This window comes from Budorcas taxicolor, chromosome 2 (assembly GCF_023091745.1).
Source record: "Budorcas taxicolor isolate Tak-1 chromosome 2, Takin1.1, whole genome shotgun sequence".
Taxonomy (NCBI): domain Eukaryota; kingdom Metazoa; phylum Chordata; class Mammalia; order Artiodactyla; family Bovidae; genus Budorcas; species Budorcas taxicolor.
In genome coordinates this window covers 133,501,272-133,522,901 of record NC_068911.1, presented here as the reverse complement: position 1 = coordinate 133,522,901, position 21,630 = coordinate 133,501,272, and the positions used below count along the sequence as shown (strand labels likewise).

Here is a 21,630-nt window from a genome sequence, read left to right as displayed (position 1 = left end):
GTCATCTCAACACCTCGATTTGGTTATAATAGTTTAGTATCATTTACATACTTGGGGACAGTTTTCCAGCTTCTCAGAATATCTGAGACTTCTTTTCAGTTATATAAAATCCTTCAATTCAGTATGGCCAGTGCTGAGGAATTTGTTTAAAATCACGTTTGACTGTATACTTTTTATTCTATTTCATGTATTATTGGAAATGTCAATGGTGATTGTCCTTTGTTTTTACAGAGGGGGACTGAGACCACATTGTTTTGCAGTTTCTGAAAGTATTTCAAGGCAAAACTTTGGGTGTTGGAGAGAGCAATGGAAGGTCACAAGGCAGAAGAAGAGATGTTAGATATTCTTCGACTGAACGTGGGTGGCTGTATTTATACAGCCAGGCGGGAGTCCTTGTGCCGCTTTAAGGATTCAATGCTGGCATCCATGTTCAGTGGTCGTTTCCCCTTAAAAACAGATGAATCGGGTAAATACCTCAAGTCTATAAGCATGATCATGAATATTCATTAAAATAGAAGTCTAGTTTAAATTCCCTTTAATTTTTCTAATTATGACAGGATGTGTTAGCTCAGTATGCTGATTACTAAGATCATTAGGACTGTATGGAGTTTCATTAAGTACCTGGAGAAATTAAATACCAGTTTCTAGAATATGTGATGCTGTTGCTAAAAGTTGACAAAAAAGTGAATGTATATAAAGGTCAAAAAGTGAAACTGTCCAACTCTTTGCAACCCGATGGACTGTAGCCCGCCAGGCTCCCCTGTCCATGAGATTTCCTAGGCAAGAGTATTGGAGTGGGTATCCATTCCCCTCTTCAGGGGATCTTCTAAATCCAGGGATTGAACTCAGGGTCTCCTGCATTGCAGGCAGATTCTTTACCATCTGAGCCATCAGGGAAGCCCATATACAGTCCAACCATGGATCTGATTTGGGGGATTAATTATATTTGGAAAGGTGTTACATTTATGCAACTCAGTGGGTCTTTGTATTGAGCTTGATTAAAATATATTATGTGCTTCTGTATGTGCTCTTCAAGTTAAAAATTGTGTTTCTTGGAGAAAGCAGCTGGCTTCATAGCTAAGGGCAGGCACTGCCAGTGTAGAATTAGTGTTAATTCACTCCTAGTCCAGCTGCAGAGCCTTGTGTGGGCTGACATGTATGTCATAGAAAATGTCAGTGCAGTGATACTATCAGTTACCCATGGGAGAGGACTGCAAATTGGTGTTTCAGAAGAAACGGTAAAACGCAAGGATTAGGGTCCTAGTGCTGCTCTTTGCTTCAAGTGTTTTGGGGTACACTGAACCTACTGCTGGCTGTAAAAAAACTTCAGCAATGCAAGTAGGGCTTTTTGTATATCCTAGGGATTCTGGGGCTCAGAGCACTCACCCTTGCTTCTGCGTCAGACTGAGGAGTTCTGAGCCTGAAGGGCTGTTAGTATCCCTGGGTCTTGTTTGCCAGATGAATGGCAGTTGAAAGAATGGAAAACTCACTGATGTGTGGTGCCCAGGACTTGATGTACATCTGGACAGAAAGGCTGTGGTGAAAAAGTGGTCAGTGGGAAGTGAGTGTTTCCTCTGCCGCAAAGTTTATAGCTTCTTAATTCTTTTATTCCAAACTAATCAAGGGAGAAAAGGAATTATTGAATAACCTCATGGTGGTGGTTTAGTCACTAAGTTGTATCCGACTATGACCTCATGGACTGTAGCCTGTCAGGCTCCTCTGTCCATACAGAAGTATTTAAAAAAAAAAAATTCTGCTGAATTGTCTTAAGAAAAGCCCTTTTTCATAAAGTAGTACCCGCATAGCATTTCTCTTTTAAAGTTTAGTACAAAAGGACAAGCCTAGTAAGTCCAAACATATGATGTGTCCAGGTCTTGGAACCATGGGTTTATATGTCAGTGACACTACAAGTTGATTTGTACGATCACTGACATACGAATGCCAGACGTAGTAATGAGCACTCACATACCCTCATTAGGGGAGAACTCCATACACCTCTCCTGGCCCAGCCAGGAGAACTTAGAATTCTAGAACTTAAAATTCTACCAGCAGTTTGAGGCTTCCATGGTCTTTGTGGTGGCCAGCAGTGGGAATGTGGTCATTGTATCCCAAATTCCTGATGGAGCGCAGAATACATTTTCCTATATAGTAGGTGCGAATACAGAGGACCCTTAAATTTGACTAAATCTACTTGAACACATGATATTAACTTTCTTATGAGAAAGAAACATTTCTACTGGTAGAGGTCTGCAGTCTAATTTTAGTTTGACATGTTGAAACTTTATCATGGTTATTTGTATCTATGCAATAATTTTTGAACTGAATGTTTTCTAGGAGCTTGTGTTATTGACCGTGATGGACATCTATTTAAATACCTTTTGGATTATCTTCATGGAGAAGTTCACATTCCCACAGAGGAGCAAACTCGGGTTGCTCTGCAGGAAGAAGCTGATTACTTTGGCATCCCGTATCCATACAGCCTGTCTGACCACTTGGCCAATGAAATGGAGACATATTCTTTAAGGTCAAATATAGAACTTAAAAAGGTCTTGGCATTTTCTTAAGCTTTAAAATACATATATGAATATATAATATTCATTTATTATTCACAAAGCAGTGTATGTTATTTTGCATAGCCTGTGTTGTAACATAAGCCAAAATAAGACAGTTTTACATCTTACAATTTTTGAAGTTGTGTTTCTTAATTACCAATATTCATTTTTAGGCCAAAATTCTATTCTAAGAAAGTATATTACAAAGCCACTTAAAGGTTTCTGGAGTTTTTATTCCTTGTTGAAAATTTACCACTTTTTGATAAGAGTATAAGAACTCTTATATTCTTGAAGTTCTCCTCAAATTAAGAGCAGCACTGTAGTATGTAAAGATATAGTGGTAATAATTTCTTTCCCAAAATGATATTTTGAAAGGATAAATGTGTTAGTTGCTTAGTCATGTCCAACTTTGTGACCTCATGGACTGTAGCCCACCAAGCTCCTCTTTCCATAGAATTCTCCAGGCAAGAATCCTGGAATGGATTGCCATTTCCTCCTCCAGGGGATCTTCCTGACCCCAGGATTGAACTCTTGTCTCCAGCATTGCAGGCAGATTCTTTACCATCTGAGCAACCAGGGAAGCATAATTTTAAAAGGATGGTGATGAGAAATAAAAGATTGTATAAAATCTTTCACCTGATTGAGTGTAGCAGTTGATTATTAAGTTGAAATATGTTTGATTAGTTCACCTTGAGATCAGTAAATCTTTTTTTTTTAAACTGCTTCTATTTTAAATCACATTTTAAAGGTGTTTACATGATATGAACAGCTTCATCTTTTTTTCTCACTAATAAGTATCATATTTGTTATTACTTAGCACTTTGCGGCATCTAAGAAAAATATTTTTCCTAAATAATTGTGCATAGTGAAAACTGATCTGAATTGGTCTGAATTCTTTTGACTTAGACGTCAGTGTTTAGGAGAGCAAGTTGGTGGTATAGTTATTAGGAATGCAGCATGAAGAGAAAGTTGATTTGGTTCCAGATTCCCTTTGGGAATTTGCATGGTTGTATAGATTCTGGTACTGGAGTTATTTATAAACTGAGTTGTTAAACAGTCTTTTGGTACTGTTTGTTGCATCTGCAGAGTGGGGCTAAAAAAAAAAACCTAATTAGGGTTAGTTGGGGTGGATTAACATTGACCTTTATAGTCTTTCATTTCTGATTTGTATGCACAAAGGACAGAGCATGCATACGGTCATTCTGTCAGCCAACTCATATTTATTTCACATAAGACACTGTTCTGGGGACTGTGTGGGACATTCAGTTTTTGCCGTTGAACAGTTTATAATGTAGTTCATGATTTTCACTGATGTGCAAGTGAAGATAAAAGCCAATTCAGGAATTAGATAGCAATATTAAATGCAACACACGTTAGGGTCCTCTTTTCCTTCTCTGAGTCAGTAAATAGTAAGCATCTCCTTTGTGTCAGACCCTTTTCTAGGCACTTGGGATACAAAACCAACGAAACATTATTGGCCACAGCAGTAATGCCATTTCTCCCAGGGAAGGCCTGAGCCACCCCACCGGGTGAAGTCCTCATGCTCTGTGCCCCTCAGCACCTCGTAGGCTGAGGTAGCACTTATTTCACTGTGTGCTGACAACTTATTTAATGTCTGTCTGCTCCATCAGCTATAAATTGAGGAGGGCTGGGACCCTGTCTCCAGGACCTTACACACATAGTATTCACGTATCACTTAGTATTCAAGTGACTGACTGAATAGGTGGATAAATGCCAAATGAGTTCAGATAGTAGGCATTTAGTTTCATATATTCATATCCTTCAGTGTGAAAGACAAGTTAATCTGGTTCATCCATGGTTGGATTTTGAGTTCAGAATAAGCATCCACCATGGGGTTAGTGAATAGAAGGTAAAAGGAAAATTGAGACAAATGGAAAATTTGGGGGAAAAGAAAGAATTCTAACTTTTAGTGATCATATGAAGATTTTAAAATGATGGTGATAGTGAGTCTAGAGGAGGAGGAAATGAGGCATAATTTCCTAGTAGAAAAGGATTCTCTAGATGAAAAAGTGTTGGATTTTGGGATAGTGAAATGCCCAAGCCCCGTCTACAACACCCCAAATTCAACAAATGTTTTGTTTTTTAAAGGCATAAAAAGTAGATTATATGTTTAGTCTTTTTATTTCCCTCACAACCAAGTGAAATGATAGCTTTACAGGAAAGTAATAGAACAAATTCATTTTTACTTTGCTCCAGAGTTAAATTCAAACTTTATAGGTATATATATTTTTTGCTTCAGGCTTTAACAGACTTCTGTGATTCGTATGGTTTAGTATGCAATAAACCAACAGTTTGGGTTCTCCACTATCTTAACACATCTGGTGCAAGCTGTGAGAGTAGAATTATTGGTGTATATTCCACAAAAACTGATGGAACAGATGCTATTGATAAGCAGCTGGGAGGAAGAATTCACAGTAAAAGCATTTTTAAAAGGTATGTCCATATTTAAATATGAAAAGGAACAAAATAAATCTTGGTCTCTTCTAAGAGGTGTTATTGAGTTTAATGTGTGGTTGACTAGGAAAGATCATCAATACTTCTCAACAGATAGAGTGAGTTTCATAGCTGTTGAGATAAGCCTGCTTCATGAAGAGATTGCAATTCTGGCCATTTGTTATCTGTAGAAGTAATAGGCTATCCACCTGGTCTTACAGAGGTTCTCAGCTAGGAATAGTCACCAGAATCCCCTGAAAGGCCTTATACAGAGAGAAAAGAAAGAAGAGAAAAGCCATATGCCTGGACTACAGTTCATGAGCAGAAGCCTGACCTAGAAGTCAGCAGGCCTGCTGAGTGACCCAGGACTGGCCTGTGTCTTGGTGTCCTGGTTTAAGAAATGCCAAGAGTCATACATGACTGAGTGACTGAACTGAACTGAAAGGCTTTTCATCCAGTCTCATCCCAACTTGAAAATTCTATACCTTGAGCATGTTAAATTCTTAAGGGTTATTCTGTTAATGTTTTCCTTGCAATCTTATTTATGCTGGTCAATTCACCTAGCAATTTTTTTTTAATTCTCTGGGAGATTGGACTGGGTCACATATTAGTGACTAATGCATGACCACATGAGCTTGCTTTTTAGACAATTAATATATCATCATTTTCTGAATTCTTTACGGACAGAGATGTTTGTGTATAAGTACATGGCATAGTGTTAGAAAAGTTTTAGTCAAAGTTCCACCTTTTCTAACTTTGCTGGGGTTAGGTGATTTTTTAGAAAACTTATTTAAAGATTTATTAGTTTGTCTACACAGTTTATATTGTGGAGTTAACAAATACTTTGCCACAGTAAAAAGATAAAATGTAGATTAGTATGTAAGTTTAGTATATTATAATAATATAGCATGTCGTGTATATATATGCTTAAGGATCACAGAAGAACAACTCAGTACCGACATATTTTTTTCCTTAATTAACAAGCACTTATTAAGTATCTTATTTGCTGTGTACATGTACATACATTCATACTTAGGTAGTATATTTTCATTACCTTTTGCAATATTTCTAGGGAGGCGGGAAATAATGTTCAGTACATTTGGAGCTATTATTCAGTAGCAGAATTGAAGAAAATGATGGATGCCTTTGATGCCTGGGAAGGAAAAGGTACAGTACAATTTTTCTATTTCAAGGCAGAAGGTAGACTTTTCCTTAATAAGACAAAGCAAGGTCACATACTGCATTGCTGTTTTAGAGAATGTAATTTTTGGTGTGGGTCCAGGTATTTGTCACCTCATAGTAACATTGAGGCAGTTTACTTAAAAAATTTTAAAACTCATGCATTGCTGGATATTATTAATAATTTACAGTTCAGTAACCTAAAATATTCTTTTGTTAGTTATGCTTATTTAATTCAATTTAAAAAGAGTTCCTGTAACACCTTTTGGGTACCTAGCATTGTCCTAGGAAGTATACATCTACATAATCAAAAGGAGAGAGAGAGAGAGAGAGAGAGAAAATGAAAATAATGCTGGGAAGATAGCTAAAGAGCCCTTAGAAAATAAAATATTCTTTAAATGCACACTTTGAAATTTGACCATTTTTACCAAGCTGCTAATGTGGGTTGATAATAATACTCCTACTTGATATGCAGTGTGATACGTAGTTTACACTTAGTATCTGTTAGTCCTAAAACTTTGTGCTGTTTACCATTTATTGATGAGGAAAAGAAGTCTCAGAGAGGCATACCACTTGTTATAGATGGCAGAGAGTTAACTGTTCTATGCGTAAATACTTTTTTTCTTACTTAACATGTATTAACACTTCAGTATTCTTGCCTTGAGAACCCCGTGAACAGTATGAAAAGGCAAAATGATAGGATACTGAAAGAGGAACTCCCTGGGTTGGTAGGTGCCCAATATGCTACTGGAGATCAGTGGAGAAATAACTCCAGAAAGAATGAAGGGATGGAGCCAAGCAAAAACAATACCCAGTTGTGGACGTGACTGGTGATAGAAGCAAGGTCCGATGCTGTAAAGAGCAATATTGCATAGGAACCTGGAATGTCAGGTCCATGAATCAGGGCAAATTGGAAGTGGTCAAACAGGAGACGGCAAGAGTGAACGTCGACATTCTAGGAATCAGCGAACTAAAATGGACTGGAATGGGTGAATTTAACTCAGATGACCATTATATCTACTGCTGCAGGCAGGAATCCCTTAGAAGAAATGGAGTAGCCATAATGGTCAACAAAAGAGTCTGAAATGCAGTACTTGGATGCAGTCTCAAAAATGACAGAATAATCTCTGTTTGTTTCCAAAGCAAACCATTCAATATCATGGTAATCCAAGCCTATGCCCCAACCAGTACCACTGAAGAAGCTTAAGTTGAACGGTTCTATGAAGACCTACAAGACCTTTTAGAACTGACACCCAAAAAAGATGTCCTTTTCATTATAGGGGACTGGAACGCAAAAGTAGGAGGTCAAGAAACACCTGGAGTAACAGGCAAATTTGGCCTTGGAGTACGGAATGAAGCAGGGCAAAGGCTAATAGAGTTTTGCCAAGAGAACACACTGGTCATAGCAAACACCCTCTTCCAACAACACAAGAGAAGACTCTACACATGGACATCACCAGATGGTCAACACTGAAATCAGATTGATTACATTCTTTGCAGCCAAAGATGGAGAAGCTCTGTACAGTCAGCAAAAACAAGACCAGGAGCTGACTGTGGCTCAGATCATGAACTCCTTATTGCCAAATTCAGACTTAACTTGAAGAAAGAAGGGAAAACCCCTAGACCATTCAGGTATGACCTAAATCAAATCCCTTATGATTATACAGTGGAAGTGAGAAATAGATTTAAGGCACTAGATCTGATAGACAGAGTGCCTGATGAACTATGGACAGAGGTTCATGACATTGTACTAGAGATAGGGATCAAGACCATCCCCATGGAAAAGAAATGCAAAAAAGCAAAATGGCTGCTGGGGAGCCCTTACAAATAGCTGTGAAAAGAAGAGAAGCGAAAAGCAAAGGAGAAAAGGAAAGATATACCCATCTGAATGCAGAGTTCTAAAGCATAGCAAGGAGAGATAAGAAAGCCTTCCTCAGCGGTCAGTGCAAAGAAATAGAGGAAAGCAACAGAATGGGAAAGACTAGAGATCTCTTCAAGATAATGAGAGATACCAAGGGAACATTTCATGCAAAGATGGGCTCGATAAAGGACAGAAATGGTCTGGACCTAACAGAAGCAGAAGATATTAAGAAGAGGTGGCAAGAATACACAGAAGAACTGTACAAAAAAGAGCTTCAGGACCCGGATAATCATGATGGTGTGATCACTCACCTAGAGCCAGACATCCTGGAATGTGAAGTCAAGTGGGCCTTAGAAAAGATCACTACGAACAAAGCTAGTGGAGGTGATGAAATTCCAGTTGAGCTATTTCAAATCCTGAAAGATGATGCTGTGAAAGTGCTGCACTCAATATGCCAGCAAGTTTGGAAAACTGAGCAGTGGCCACAGGACTGGAAAAGGTCAGTTTTCATTCCAATCCCAAAGAAAGGCAATGCCAAAGAATGCTCAAACTACCACACAGTTGCACTCATCTCACATGCTAGTAAAGTAATGCTCAAAATTCTCCAAGCCAGGCTCCAGCAGTACGTGAACCGTGAACTCCCTTATGTTCAAGCTGGTTTTAGAAAAGGCAGAGGAACCAGAGATCAAATTGCCAACATCCACTGGATCATGGAAAAAGCAAGAGAGTTCCAGAAAAACATCTATTTCTGCTTTATTGACTGTGTCAAAGCCTTTGACTATGTGGATCACAAGAAACTGTGGAAAATGCTGAGAAGAGATGGGAATACCAGACCACCTGACCTGCCTCTTGAGAAATCTGTATGCAGGTCAGGAAGCAACAGTTAGAACTGGACATGGAACAACAGACTGGTTCCAAATAGGAAAAGGAGTACGTCAATGCTGTATATTGTCACCCTGCTTATTTAACTTCTATGCAGAGTACATCATGAGAAACGCCGGGCTGGAAGAAGCACAAGCTGGAATCAAGATTGCCGGGAGAAATCTCAATAACCTCAGATATGCAGATGATACCACCCTTATGGCAGAAAGTGAAGAGGAACTCAAAAGCCTCTTGATGAAAGTGAAAGAGGAGAGCGAAAAAGTTGATTTAAAGCTCAACATTCAGAAAACTAAGATCATGGCATCTGGTCCCATGACTTCATGGAAATAGATGGGGAAACAGTGGAAACAGTGTCAGACTTTATTTTCTTGGGCTCCAAACTCACTGCAGACGGTGACTGCAGCCATGAAATTAAAAGACGCTTACTCCTTGGAAGGAAAGTTATGACCAACCTAGATAGTATATTGAAAAGCAGAGATATTCCTTTGCCAACAAAGGTCTGTCTAGTCAAGGCTATGGTTTTCCCAGTGGTCATGTATGGATGTGAGAGTTGGACTGTGAAGAAAGCTGAGCACCGAAGAATTGATGCTTTTGAACTGTGGTGTTGGAGAAGACTCTTGAGAGTCCCTTGGACTGCAAGGAGATCCAACCAGTCCATCCTAAAGGAGATCAGTCCTGGGTGTTCATTGGAAGGACTGATGCTGAAGTTGAAACTGCAATACTTTGGCCACCTCATGCCAAGAGTTGGCTCATTGGAAAAGACCCTGATGCTGGGAAGGATTGGGGGCAGGAGGAGAAGGGGACGACAGAGGATGAGATGGCTGGATGGCATCACCGACTCGATGCACATGAGTTTGGGTGAACTCTGGGAGTTGGTGATGGACAGGGAGGCCTGGCATGCTGTGATTCATGGGGTCGCAAAGAGTTCGACATGACTGAGCGACTAAACTGAACTGAACTGAACATGTATTGATATCTGTTAGGTGCAAGCACTATTATAAGTCCTAAAATTATCCAAAGAGAAATAAGACACATCTTAGTCCTCAAATGATCTTGAAAGCTGGTAGAGACGACATTGCAAGTCACATAAGATTGAATAGAGAACGGAAGAGCCTTTTAAAAACTCTTCATCAGCTGTTCCTCTTTCAGGCAGGATGCTGGTCCCAATCCTTTTTTCCTTAGTCCCCCACCAACCCCCACTTTTCCTCCTTTTTTTAAATATCATGCCCCTGAAACAGATAGGATGAAGTGTAATGAACAAAGTGCTATTCTCTCTAAGCTTATTACTTGAGACTTAATTGACTTTGAGACACTTGGGCTTATGTTGAGGAACACCCCCCCTGGTGTTCTCAGTCTCCTTTTGTGCCCCTGGACTGCCAGGCTGCCCAGGAAGCTTTGGGAGGTCCTGGCTGGGATTCCTTCTCCACTGACTCAGGAAGCTGGGATCTCTGACTCTTAACAAAGCATGTATGTGTGACTGACTTTAACTTTTTAGAAAGCATGCTATAAAGTATTATTGTTATCTTACAAAAGTTCTGGGAGGCCTGTTGAAAGCCATAATACAGGAAACAGAAATGAGAGAAAGAACTATTGAAAAAAAGAAGATGAAAGTGAAAAAAGTATGCAAGTGTTAGCTGCTCAGTTGTGTCCAACTCTTTGCGACCCCATGGACTGCAGCCCTCCAGGCTCCTCTGTCCATGGAATTCTCCAGACAAGAATACTGGAGTGGATTGCCATTCCCTTCTCCAGGGTATCTTTCTGACCTAGAAATTGATCCCAGGTCTCCTGCATTGCAGGCTGATTCTTACTGTCTGAGTCACCAGGGAAACCTTAAGAAAGCTTTAAATACCAGTAAAGAAGGATAGGTTATTTGAGAAACATGCTTGGGAGAAGAACATAACTTTAACCTCACAGCATTTATCAAAATACTACCAGGTAAATTTATGAATGAAAAATGAAACTTTTATAAACTGTAGTAAGACATAAGCAAATAACTGATTTCTTAATTGGAAAAGAAATTATAAGCTTAAAATGAAACATAAAGAGAAAGATAAATTTGCTTATACAATATTTAATGTATTAACTTTAAAGCATAAAACATTATAAATAAAATTTTAAAACTAATTAAAAAACTTGCATGAAAGTGTTACGTTAAGCAAAGATTATCCTTACAATAAATAGTTTATTTAAATTGACTAGAAAATCAGTTCAACCCTATTAAAAATAAAGATATAAGATTCATGACCATAAAATTCCCAGAAAAGGAAATAAATGTGTCAGAGGTTCAAACTCATTATTAATGAAATATGCATTAAATGAGAACTATTTTTATATACCAGATTAGTAAAGATTTCACACATTCTTGGCAGGAGTAAAATTAATATTACTTTTTTGGAAATTATCAGTACATATCAATAGCATCAATATTACTCATATCTTTTGACTCAGTAATTCTACTTCCAGAAATCTACCTTATAGACATAATCAAATGCAGAAAAAGGTTTATGAACAGAGATGTTCAACTAGGCATTATTCACAATAGGGAAAAAGTAAAAACAATGTTAATGTCTATAATACAGGGCTGAATACATATTGGCACATCCACAGGATATAGATGGGATATAGCTATTTGAATTAACCTTGAATAACTTTTTACATTGATGAGTGCCTATGATTAAGAAATGGCCAAAAGTAGGAAACAAAATTAAATGTAATGTTTTCAATTATGTGCATATCACATGAATAGAAAAAAGACTCGAATGACATACATCAAAATGTCATGAGCCATGACTCCTAATCCCTTAATTAGAAGTGATTTTTATTTTTTATATGTACTTTTACATATTTTCCAAGTTTTATACAATGAGCATGAATTATATAGAAAAAAATAAAGTTTTAAAAATAGTTTGCTATATATCCATATAATGGAGTTCTACTCAGAAATAAAAATAAATGACTATTGATACATAACTCAACACGGATGAATCTTCAAAGCATCACGCTAAAGAAGCCAGACACAAAAGGCTGCATATGTCATGTATGATTCCATTTATGTGACCCTCTGGCAAAGGCAAAACTAAGGAATGGAGGGCAGGGCATTGACTGTAGAAGGACACAAAGCAACTTTTGAGGGTGATAGAAATGTTGTATATCTTGATTGTGGCCATAGTTACATGACTGTACACACTTGTCAAAACTCAGAGTACTTAAAAACAGTAAATTTTATTTTATGTAAGTTATATTTCAATAAACCAGACTTAGAGGTGAAAACTTACTGGATGAGATTTAGGGATGTTTTTGTGGTGTTTAAGTAGGTTTGGGAGTATGATCAAGCAGTTCTAGAAAGTTGCCTTAAAATGAGGTCCACAGACTTTGAGTATTGGACATGATATATATAATAATTTATGGGCTCACCTTGGTAAGTTGGTTATTACTGGACCTTTAATGATTAAAAAGAAAACGCCAAATTCTTTCTTGGGATTTAAAGATTACTTTTGTTTTTAATGCCAAGCCATTTTTATTCAGCATCATTCTTTAAACTTTTTCTAATGTGTCTATGTATAATTTTTATGGTTCTTTTTAAAAAAACTGAGGTGAAATTCACATAAGAATTAAAGTACACATTTCAGTGACATTTGGTACACTAACAGTGTGTGTAACCAGCACCTCTGTTTAGTTCCAAAACATTTCCTTCACCCTAAATGGAAACCCAGTATCCATTAAGCAGTTCCTCTACATTCTCCTCTCCCCTCAGCCCCTAGCAACTACCAGTCTGCTTTCTATCTCAATGGATTTGCATATTCTGGATTTTTATATAAATTGAATCCTACAATATATGACCTTTTGTGTCTGGCTTCTTTCACTTAGATAATGTTTTTAAGTTTCATAAGAATACATTTTCAGCTTTCAATCAGAAATGTATCAAACTAACTGTTACCTATAGAATAAACAACAAGGTCCTATTGTCCTGAATCCTGTGATAAACATAATGGAAAAGAATATGAAAAATAATATATACATATATATGTATAACCGAATCACTGTTGTACAGCAGAAATTAACACAGCACTGTAAATCAAGTATACGTCAATAAAATAAATTTTAAAAAGAAACCGCAGATTTAAAAATTAAGTGAACTTGACTGGAATCTTCGCTTACCATATTAACTCATTCTTTTTTCTTTTTTTAAAGAAGACTTATTTATTTATGTTTGGCTGTGCTCTGCTCATTGCCGCGTGTGGGCTCTCTCTAGTTGCGGTGAGCAGGCTTCTCATTGTGGTGTCTTCCCTTGTTGCGGAGCACACGCTCCAGGCACGTGGGCTTTAGCAGTTGTGGCGTGAGGACTCTAGGGTGCTGGCTTAGTAGTTGTGGATCACGGGCTTAGTTGCTCCGTGGCACGTGGGATCTCCCCAGACCAGGGATTGAACCTGTGTTTCCCACACTGGCTGGTGTTTCTGCCCCTCAGAGTATTCTTGTTTGAACAGGTGCCTATAAAGTATTGACACCTCCTGTTCATATAGTGGTTGCCTTTTATAAAGTGGTTCGCAAAATTTATCTGAATTAATAAATACCTCACAGCAACCTAGTGAGGTAGAGAGGGCAAGTGTTAGAGTCTTTTCACGTTACTACCCAGTGTCCAGTCTTTTCACGTTACTACCAACACTGTGATTTACGATAAAGGTACCGAACATCTCTTGAGTGCTAAGTCTGTGCCAGGCCTTGTTCTAGGCACTTTGCTTTTATTTTCTCATTTAAGGTTTGAATTCTCATCATCATTTCACAGATGAGGAAATTTGGGCATAGAAAAGTTGTTTACTTTCCCAAGGTGTTATGATTAGCGAATGATAGAAATGGGATCCAGACCCAGGCAGTCTTGGCTCCAGAACCTGTGGCCTTAACCAGCATACACTCAGTTGCCCAGGTTGATATAATGACCTGCTGATTATCAGTGGCAGAGCTGGGCTGGCAGCTCTTCGTAGACCCAGGTCATGAGCTGTGTCCCTGCTGCCCTGGCTCTTCGTGGGACCTTTTCCTGTGTGTATTTTTTGTTAAACAGGAGGCATGAAGTTTAAGGTTTTCCTGGCCAGTTTTATACAGAACAATGTTGCTAAATCTTTGGCAGTGGACAACGGTTCTCTAAATTGTCTTTTATCTTCCAGGTGTTAGCTACTGGCGGGTACCTCACGAGCTGATAGAATGCTGGACTCTGGAAGAGCGCCCTTTACTTGGAAGCCTGAGTCACATGGCTCCAATTCGAAAGAGGTTATTCATTCTCTGTTGGTTTATTATTATTAATCTATCACCTTTATTTTTACTGCCTTTATTGGGAGAATAAATAATGGTTCTGAACCTCACTGAGCTTACTAATCACCTTAATAAATATTCTGACTTACCATCAAAATATAAATCTAGATAAATGCAAAGTTACCAGAACTATGTAAAAAGTAGAAGTAATTCTTTAAAACTGAGTTATATAGTTTATTATTATTATTTGGGGGAGAGTCTGATTTTAAAAATACTACTGGACACAGTGGGAATGCTGTGGTATTTTTCCCCACTAAAGTGAAATCTCAGGCTTTATTGGCAATAGTTAAAAAAAATGTATTAGACTTAATATTTGAAACTTCCTGTGATTTACTCTGAATTCTTTTCTGTAACTACAAATACTAATAGCATTTTTATTTAGTAGTATTTTATTATGTTCTATGAAATAATTAGCATTAAATTCACTGCACATCTGTGTCTTTCACTGTGCTTTACATACATTTAAAATTATTTCATTTTCATTGTCTGGGTATTATTCGTGGCTTTCTGATGTTCTGATTTCTTGATCATCTATTTTAGACTTTGTTTCTGTCCTCCTATGAAACTTCAAACTGCTTTCTTTTACTCTCTGAATCTTTCACAGAATGCAGAGAATTTTACTTAGTGTTTAGTATTAATCCTATATTATTAAAACAGATCTTTTTTATTAAGGGTTCTCATTTTATTATCATTATTTCTTTTTGCCATCTGAACTTACAGCGAGCAGATATCATTTGGGTCTAGAGCAGTGGTTCTCAACCAGAGGCAGTTTTGTTATCCAGGGGATATATTTGGCAATGTTTGGAGACACTGTAGGGTGGGGGATGCTGCTGGCATTTAGAGGTTTGCTTCCTAGAAGGCAGAGGGCAGCCCCTCACAACAAAGAATTATTGAACCCCAAATGGCAATAGTGCTAAGGTGGAGAAAGACGGGACTGGAGTCTTCAGTGGAAGATGCATGAAAAATGCGAAGCAAGCAGAAGGGGCTTTATGGAAGCTCTCCTCTATGTTGGTTGTCTTTCCTCTGGGATTGTATTAAGCATTATTTTTGATTCATGGTCGAGATGGTGATAATGATGACTTAGCAGCACTTGTGAGGTCCCAAACAACCATTTTTCACCTACAAAATTTCAGTTGTGTTCAGTAGAGTTTAAAGGTCAAATATATTCACAGTTTTCAAATCAGTATGCTATTATGATTCCATTTCTAAGAATCTGATGTTAAGTACAGCTAACTCCAGCTTTCTGTTTTCTTTTGGTTTTTGTGGAATATCTTTTCCGATCCCTTCACTTTTCGTCTGTGTGTGTCCTTACATATAGAGTGAGTACTTTGTGGGCAGCTTATAGATGGGTGCTATTGTGTGATCTATTCAGCCACCCTATCTCTTTTGATTGGGGAATGCAGTCTGTTTTCATTTAAAGTAATTATTGATAGGTCTGTATGTACTTAATTCCTCTGAAGTAGGAATCAGCAACCTGCTCCAGTATTCTTGCCTGGAAAATTCCATGGACAGAGGAGCCTGGCAGGCTACGGTCCATGGGGTCACAAAGAGTCAGACATAACTCAGTCAGACTGAGCACACACGTACTTATTTCCATTTTGTTAATTGCTTTCTGGCTGTTTTTGTAGTTCCTCTCTGTTGCTCTGTTATCTTGCTCTCTTCCTTTATGGTTTGATAACTTTCTTTAGTGGTACAAATTGTACCACTATTTGTACATATCAATATTTGTACTATCCCATGCCATGTTTTATGTTTTGATGTCATATTTTTATACTGTTTCTTAACTGATTATTTTAATCATAGTTATTTTTATTACTTTTGACTTTTAACCTTTATATCAGCTTAAAGTGATTAATATACTACCTTTACTACATGTTTACCTTTCCAGTAAGATTTATTCTTTCATATGTGTTCTTGTTACTAATTAGTGCCCTTTCTTTTAAGCTTAAAGAAGTTCCTTTAACCTTTCATGTAAGGCTGGTTTCAGTTCAGTTCAGTCGCTCCGTTCAGTTGCTCAGTTGCGTCTGACTCTTTGAGACCCCATGGACTGTAGCACACTAGGCCTCCCTGTCCATCACCAACTCCTGGAGTCCACCCAAACTCATCACCATGAGTCAGTGATGTCATCCTCTGTCATCCCCTTCTCCTCCTGCCCTCAATCTTTCCCAGCATCAGGGTCTTTTCAAATGTCAGCTCTTTGCATCAGATGGCCAAAGTATTGGAGTTTCAGCTTCAGCATCAGTCCTTCCAGTGAACACCCAGGACTGATCTCCTTCAGGATGGACTGGTTGGATCTCCTTGCAGTCCAAGGGACTCTCAGGAATCTTCTCCAACACCACAGTTCAAAAGCATCAATTCTTCAGCGCTCAGCTTTCTTCACAGTCCAACTCTCACATCCATTCAAGACTACTGGAAAAATCGTAGCCTTGACTAGACAGACCTTTGTTAGTCTCTGCTTTTCAATATACTATCTAGGTTGGTCATAACTTTCCTTCCAAGGAGTAAGCGTCTTTTAATTTCATGGCTGCAGTCACCATCTGCAGTGATTTTGGAGCCCAAAAAAACAAAGTCAGCCGCTATTTCCACTATTTTCCCATCTATTTGCCATGAAGTGATGGGATCGGATGCCATGATCTTATTTTTCTGAATGTTGAGCTTTAAGCCAACTTTTTCACTGTCTTCTTTCACTTTCATCAAGAAGCTCTTTAGTTCTTCACTGTCTGCCAGAAGGGTGGTGTCATCTGAATATCTGAGGTTATTGATATTTCTCCCAGCAATCTTGATTCCAGCTTGTGCTTCATCCAGCTCAGTGTTTCTCATGATGTATATAAGTTAAATAAGCAGGGTGACAATATACAGCCTTGACGTACTGCTTTTCCTATTTGGAACCAGTCTGTTGTTCCATGTCCAGTTCTAACTGTTGCTTCCTGACCTGCATACAGATTTCTCAAAAGGCTGGTTTAGTGGTGATGAACTCCTTTAGCTTTTGCTTGTTTGGAAAACTATTTGTCCTTCAATTCTTAATAGTAACTTTGCTGGGTAGAGTATTCTTGGTTGGATTTTTCTTTCTTTTACTACTGTGACTATATTATGCCGCTCCCTTTTGGCTTGCAAAATTTCTGCTGAAAAAATCTCTTGATAATCTTATGGGGGTTCCTTTGTATATAACAAGTTATTTTTCTCCTGCTGCTTTGAAGATTTTCTCCTTTAACTTTTGACGTTTTAATTATAATGTGTCTTAGTGTAGGTCTCTTTGGCTTTACCTTATTTGGAATTCTCTTGGGCTTCCTGGATCTGGATGTCTCTTTCCTTCTTCAGCTATGTAATTTTCAGCTATTATTTATTCAAGCAAGATTTCTTCTCCTTTCTCTCTTCTTCTGCTGCTGCTGCTAAGTTGCTTCAGTCATGTCTGACTCTGTGCGACCCCATAGATGGCAGCCCACCAGGCTCCGCTATCCCTGGGATTCTCCAGGCAAGAACACTGGAGTGGGTTGCCATTTCCTTCTCCAATGCATGAAAGGGAAAACTGAAAGTGAAGTCACTGAGTCGTGTCCAACTCTCAGCGACCCCATGGACGGAAGCCCACTAGGCTCCTCCATCCATGGGATTTTCCAGGCAAGAGTACTGGAGTGGGGTGCCATTGCCTTCTCTGTCTTCTTCTGGGAGCCCTGTGATGTGGATGTTAATTTGATGTTGTCCCATAAGTCCCTTCAGCTATCTTCAATTTTTTCACTCTTTTTCTTTCTGCTAATCTGATTGGGTGAATTCCACTGCCCTGCCTTTGAGTTGAGTGATTTTTTTCTTCTGCTTCATCTGGCCTGCTGTTGAACCCCTGTAGTATATTTTACAGTTCAGTTATAGTATTCTTCAGCTCTGTGACTTCCTTATATTTTTCATATCTTTGTTGAAGTTTTTCACTGTGTTTGTTCATTCTTCTCCCAGTTCGGTGACCATTTTTATGACCATTATTGAACTCCTTATCAGCCAAATTACTTAATCTATGTTTCATTAATGTCTTTTGGTGAGGTTTTATCTTGTTCTCTCATTTGAAACATTTTCCTCAGTTTTTTCGTTTTAGTTGATTTTCTGTGTTGATTTCTGTACAGTAGATGAAACAATCACCTGTCCACCAGTGTTCCCACTTCAGGCTTTTTACAGTGAATGGTAACTCAGTTCAGGAATCTTTGAAGGTTTCTCCAGTACTTCTCGAATTCGAAAAGCATTGAACTGTACCGTGGGTTTTACTAGTCTAGCAATTCCCAGAATGTGTTCTGTAGCATGGTAATTTTACTGGGTGCCAAAGGTTACATTACAGAATGATTGGTAAATGGAGTCAACAAAGCTAAATAGGTGTCTTTACTATAGAATCTTTGTTAACATAGAGTTTAAAACCTCAATAGAATAAAATACACACTTAGCATTTCTCAAGTTTTATTTGTGAAACCTATTTTTTCCCTTAATAAATCTCTTGTAGCTGCTTTTCTGGGAAAAACAACTTGGGACACTCCTGGTTACCCTCTGGATTGCATCAGGCTTTGTGAGAACAAGTGTATAATTCTAGTGTAACACTTCAGATTTTAACCTATCATTGGTTAAAATATCATTATGCATGAGTTTAAAAGAGTGTATTTAAATTGAAACAATCTTCTGCAACCTTGCTAATTTATTTATTGACCTTGGTGGGCAATGAGAGATGAGGTAGGTAGGTTATACGGCTAAACCTCTTGACTCAAATTCTTGACAAAAACCTTTTTGTTCACCTTGAAGTTAAACTTTGGAGACATTTTCATTAGCTATTAAACCCGTAAATGCTGACAAGGACTCACTTTTGTATTTACAGGCGACTAATCGTCAATGAAGAGGAAGAAGAAGGTGTGAACTCTAAGACTGGACCTAAGCCAGTCCGATTTTTGGGTCCTTCCACCAGCACCCAAATTAAGGTCAAGAACTCTGCTTCCATCAGGGTGTCTCCAGCCACTGCCCCTCAACCCTGGCCCCGAGCAACAGCAAACCTGGCTGCAGGAGGAAGGGCAGTGCAGCGCTCTGCCCAGTCGAAAGCGCCAACCCCGGTGGGGACCGGGCTGCCTGGGCATCCCCAGGCTGCACAGGGGACTGGGGCTGCTGAGAACGGGGCTGCGCACCTACCTCCAGCTAAGGTTCTGCTCTCGGACAAGATGACTACTCCGCACCGAGTGATCAAACTGAAACGAACTCCCCTGTGCGCCACTGGGTCTTCCCTGCCTGCCTGCACCACACCGAGGCCTTCGGGTCCTCCAGAACCATCCCCTGACGCCCTTAGCCCGCTGGGCACGTGGACTGACAATGGGCAGGACCAGACCAAGTGATGGAAACGGGGACTTGGGACTGTTTGCCTCTCCAAGCTTCCAACCCCGTTAACACAAACAAGCAGCTCTCTTTCCCTGTACTGTCTAGGTGAACACTTAAACGTTTCTATTTAGGATGATTAGTGTGAAGCAGGAATGGAGGAGGGAGACTGTAAGTGGTTGGGCCTATGTTTACTTCTCATTTTCCCAACGTTTAAATTATTTGTCTAGGGACAGTTTTAATTTCAGGTTTTTTAATGTGTAGGTTTTTTATTTTTTTAATGCTTAATTGGTATTAAGGCAACAAAACAGCTGGGCAAAGTCAAACCTAGGAAGCCTACTTTGTTGCTGAAATAATTATAGATTTTAGGCACTTATTTGATGTTACTCATTTCAGCGGAGAGATAAAAGTGAAATTGAGCTTAGCTCTTCCTGCCGGTAAAATAGAGAGGGTGATTTAGTGCTTCCCTGTGCTACGTGCCAGATGGGGAAGATTTGAGAGAAAATGTAGATCAAGGTGAACTCCCTGCAGGTGACTCTCAGATTCAAGAGGTAACGTGAAATGATGGGAAGGGGAAAAACAGTAATTTGAGATCATACTTTGACTCTCACTTAATGGAACAGTTTTCTTTCCTAGATTTACTTTTCTTACTCTTTTCCCTTAGCAGATTTATTTTATACATCACAGGAAGATTTCTTGGGTTTAGAATTATATAACATGTTTTTGGACTGAATGGTGAAAGTATTTTATTTTCATTTGGATCGTGAAGTTTTCAAAGTACTTTGAAAAAGAAAAAATTCAACTTTTTAACTAAAGTTAGTATTTTTTTTTCCAGAAATGACTATTAAAAAGTTACTCTGATTATACAATATGGTTTTTATGCATAAAATTTCCACATAATTTGAATTTAATATTTTAAAACAGTATTTTGATTAATCTTCTATTTTTTCACAGTTCAGTTGTATGTGTTTACACATACATGTTATATTTTGTAGTTGGATCACATATTTCTATCTTTAGTGAGCAGTATGTTTTCAGTGTGTTAAAAATAAGTTCATAAAACAGGATACTTTTTACTCAGTGCTTATCATTGTACTTGCATTGGTTTAAAAGACTAAAGTAAATATACTCAAAACATTGCTTTCTATTAAATAAAGCAAAACCTTTCCATAAAAAGTGATATTTTTCTGTAACTGTACTTATTTTTAAGTCCTGGAGCCCTTTAGTAGTTTGAAAGTTTGTTCATTTATATCTGTTTCTGCTCACAAAATTGCTTTCTTGTATAGTTAATGTATGAAATAGTTAAACCAATTTGGATAGCTATCTGAGTATCATCAACTTTTAAAAATAAATGGTTTATTTGGGTAGAAAAAGTGAATATTTAAAGATTCATGAATGATAGTCCCCTGGGGAATATATAAAATATGCAGTCACCTTGAAAAACACTAAAATTCAGGTCTTCTGAAAATTAAAGACCATAGTGAGTTTTCAGTACTTTCATTTAGGATATTATTGGTATTGCTTGATCTATGACATTTTGAATTGCTGATTCATATAAGAAGATTTTATAGTAATAGATGTGTATTTTATACATAGTAAACATTTGTCTGGAGAGGAAACATGTTGAAAGTTAATCATGGTTGATTTAGTTGACAGCCTGCCTTTCTTTGCACCAAGTAGTTTAAGGGACATCTATTGAGCAGATTTGGCCTTTACAAGAGGTGAGTTTTTGGAATAGCTACTGGGCCTTGGCACAGCTAAAGTGGAAAGGTACAAACTTTCCCTTATAAATATCAGGAGTCAAATGCTCCTGGAACTTGAAAATTACTTTATTTTGGTGTGATTGTGGTGGGGGAGTGGGGGGGTGGTACGTTCATTTTGCATGAAGAAACATTTTCCCTAATACCAGACTCTACAAACATACGAGCTGGCAACTCATCATACCCCTGGCCTTTCCTGGAAAATAAAAATTTTTTTAAATGAAAGAATGCTTTATAAAATAGTAATTCAGTATCATTACTTTGGAAAAGTAGGTTTGTGCAATTGTTGGGTCAAAGGAAACAATAGAAATTC

General features: G+C 38.2%; 1 protein-coding gene across 1 annotated transcript; it reads left to right on the top strand.

Annotated features, from left to right (window-relative positions):
• The first annotated feature begins 306 nt into the window (after window positions 1-306).
• On the top strand, window positions 307-19,758 carry KCTD18 (potassium channel tetramerization domain containing 18). The gene is made up of 6 exons (XM_052635864.1): window positions 307-466; window positions 2,335-2,546; window positions 4,813-5,006; window positions 6,079-6,173; window positions 14,088-14,190; window positions 19,073-19,758. Exons 1-6 carry the CDS (start codon window positions 307-309, stop codon window positions 19,575-19,577), a joined length of 1,269 nt encoding a protein of 422 aa, XP_052491824.1. The 3' UTR covers window positions 19,578-19,758.
• The last annotated feature ends 1,872 nt before the right edge of the window (window positions 19,759-21,630 follow it).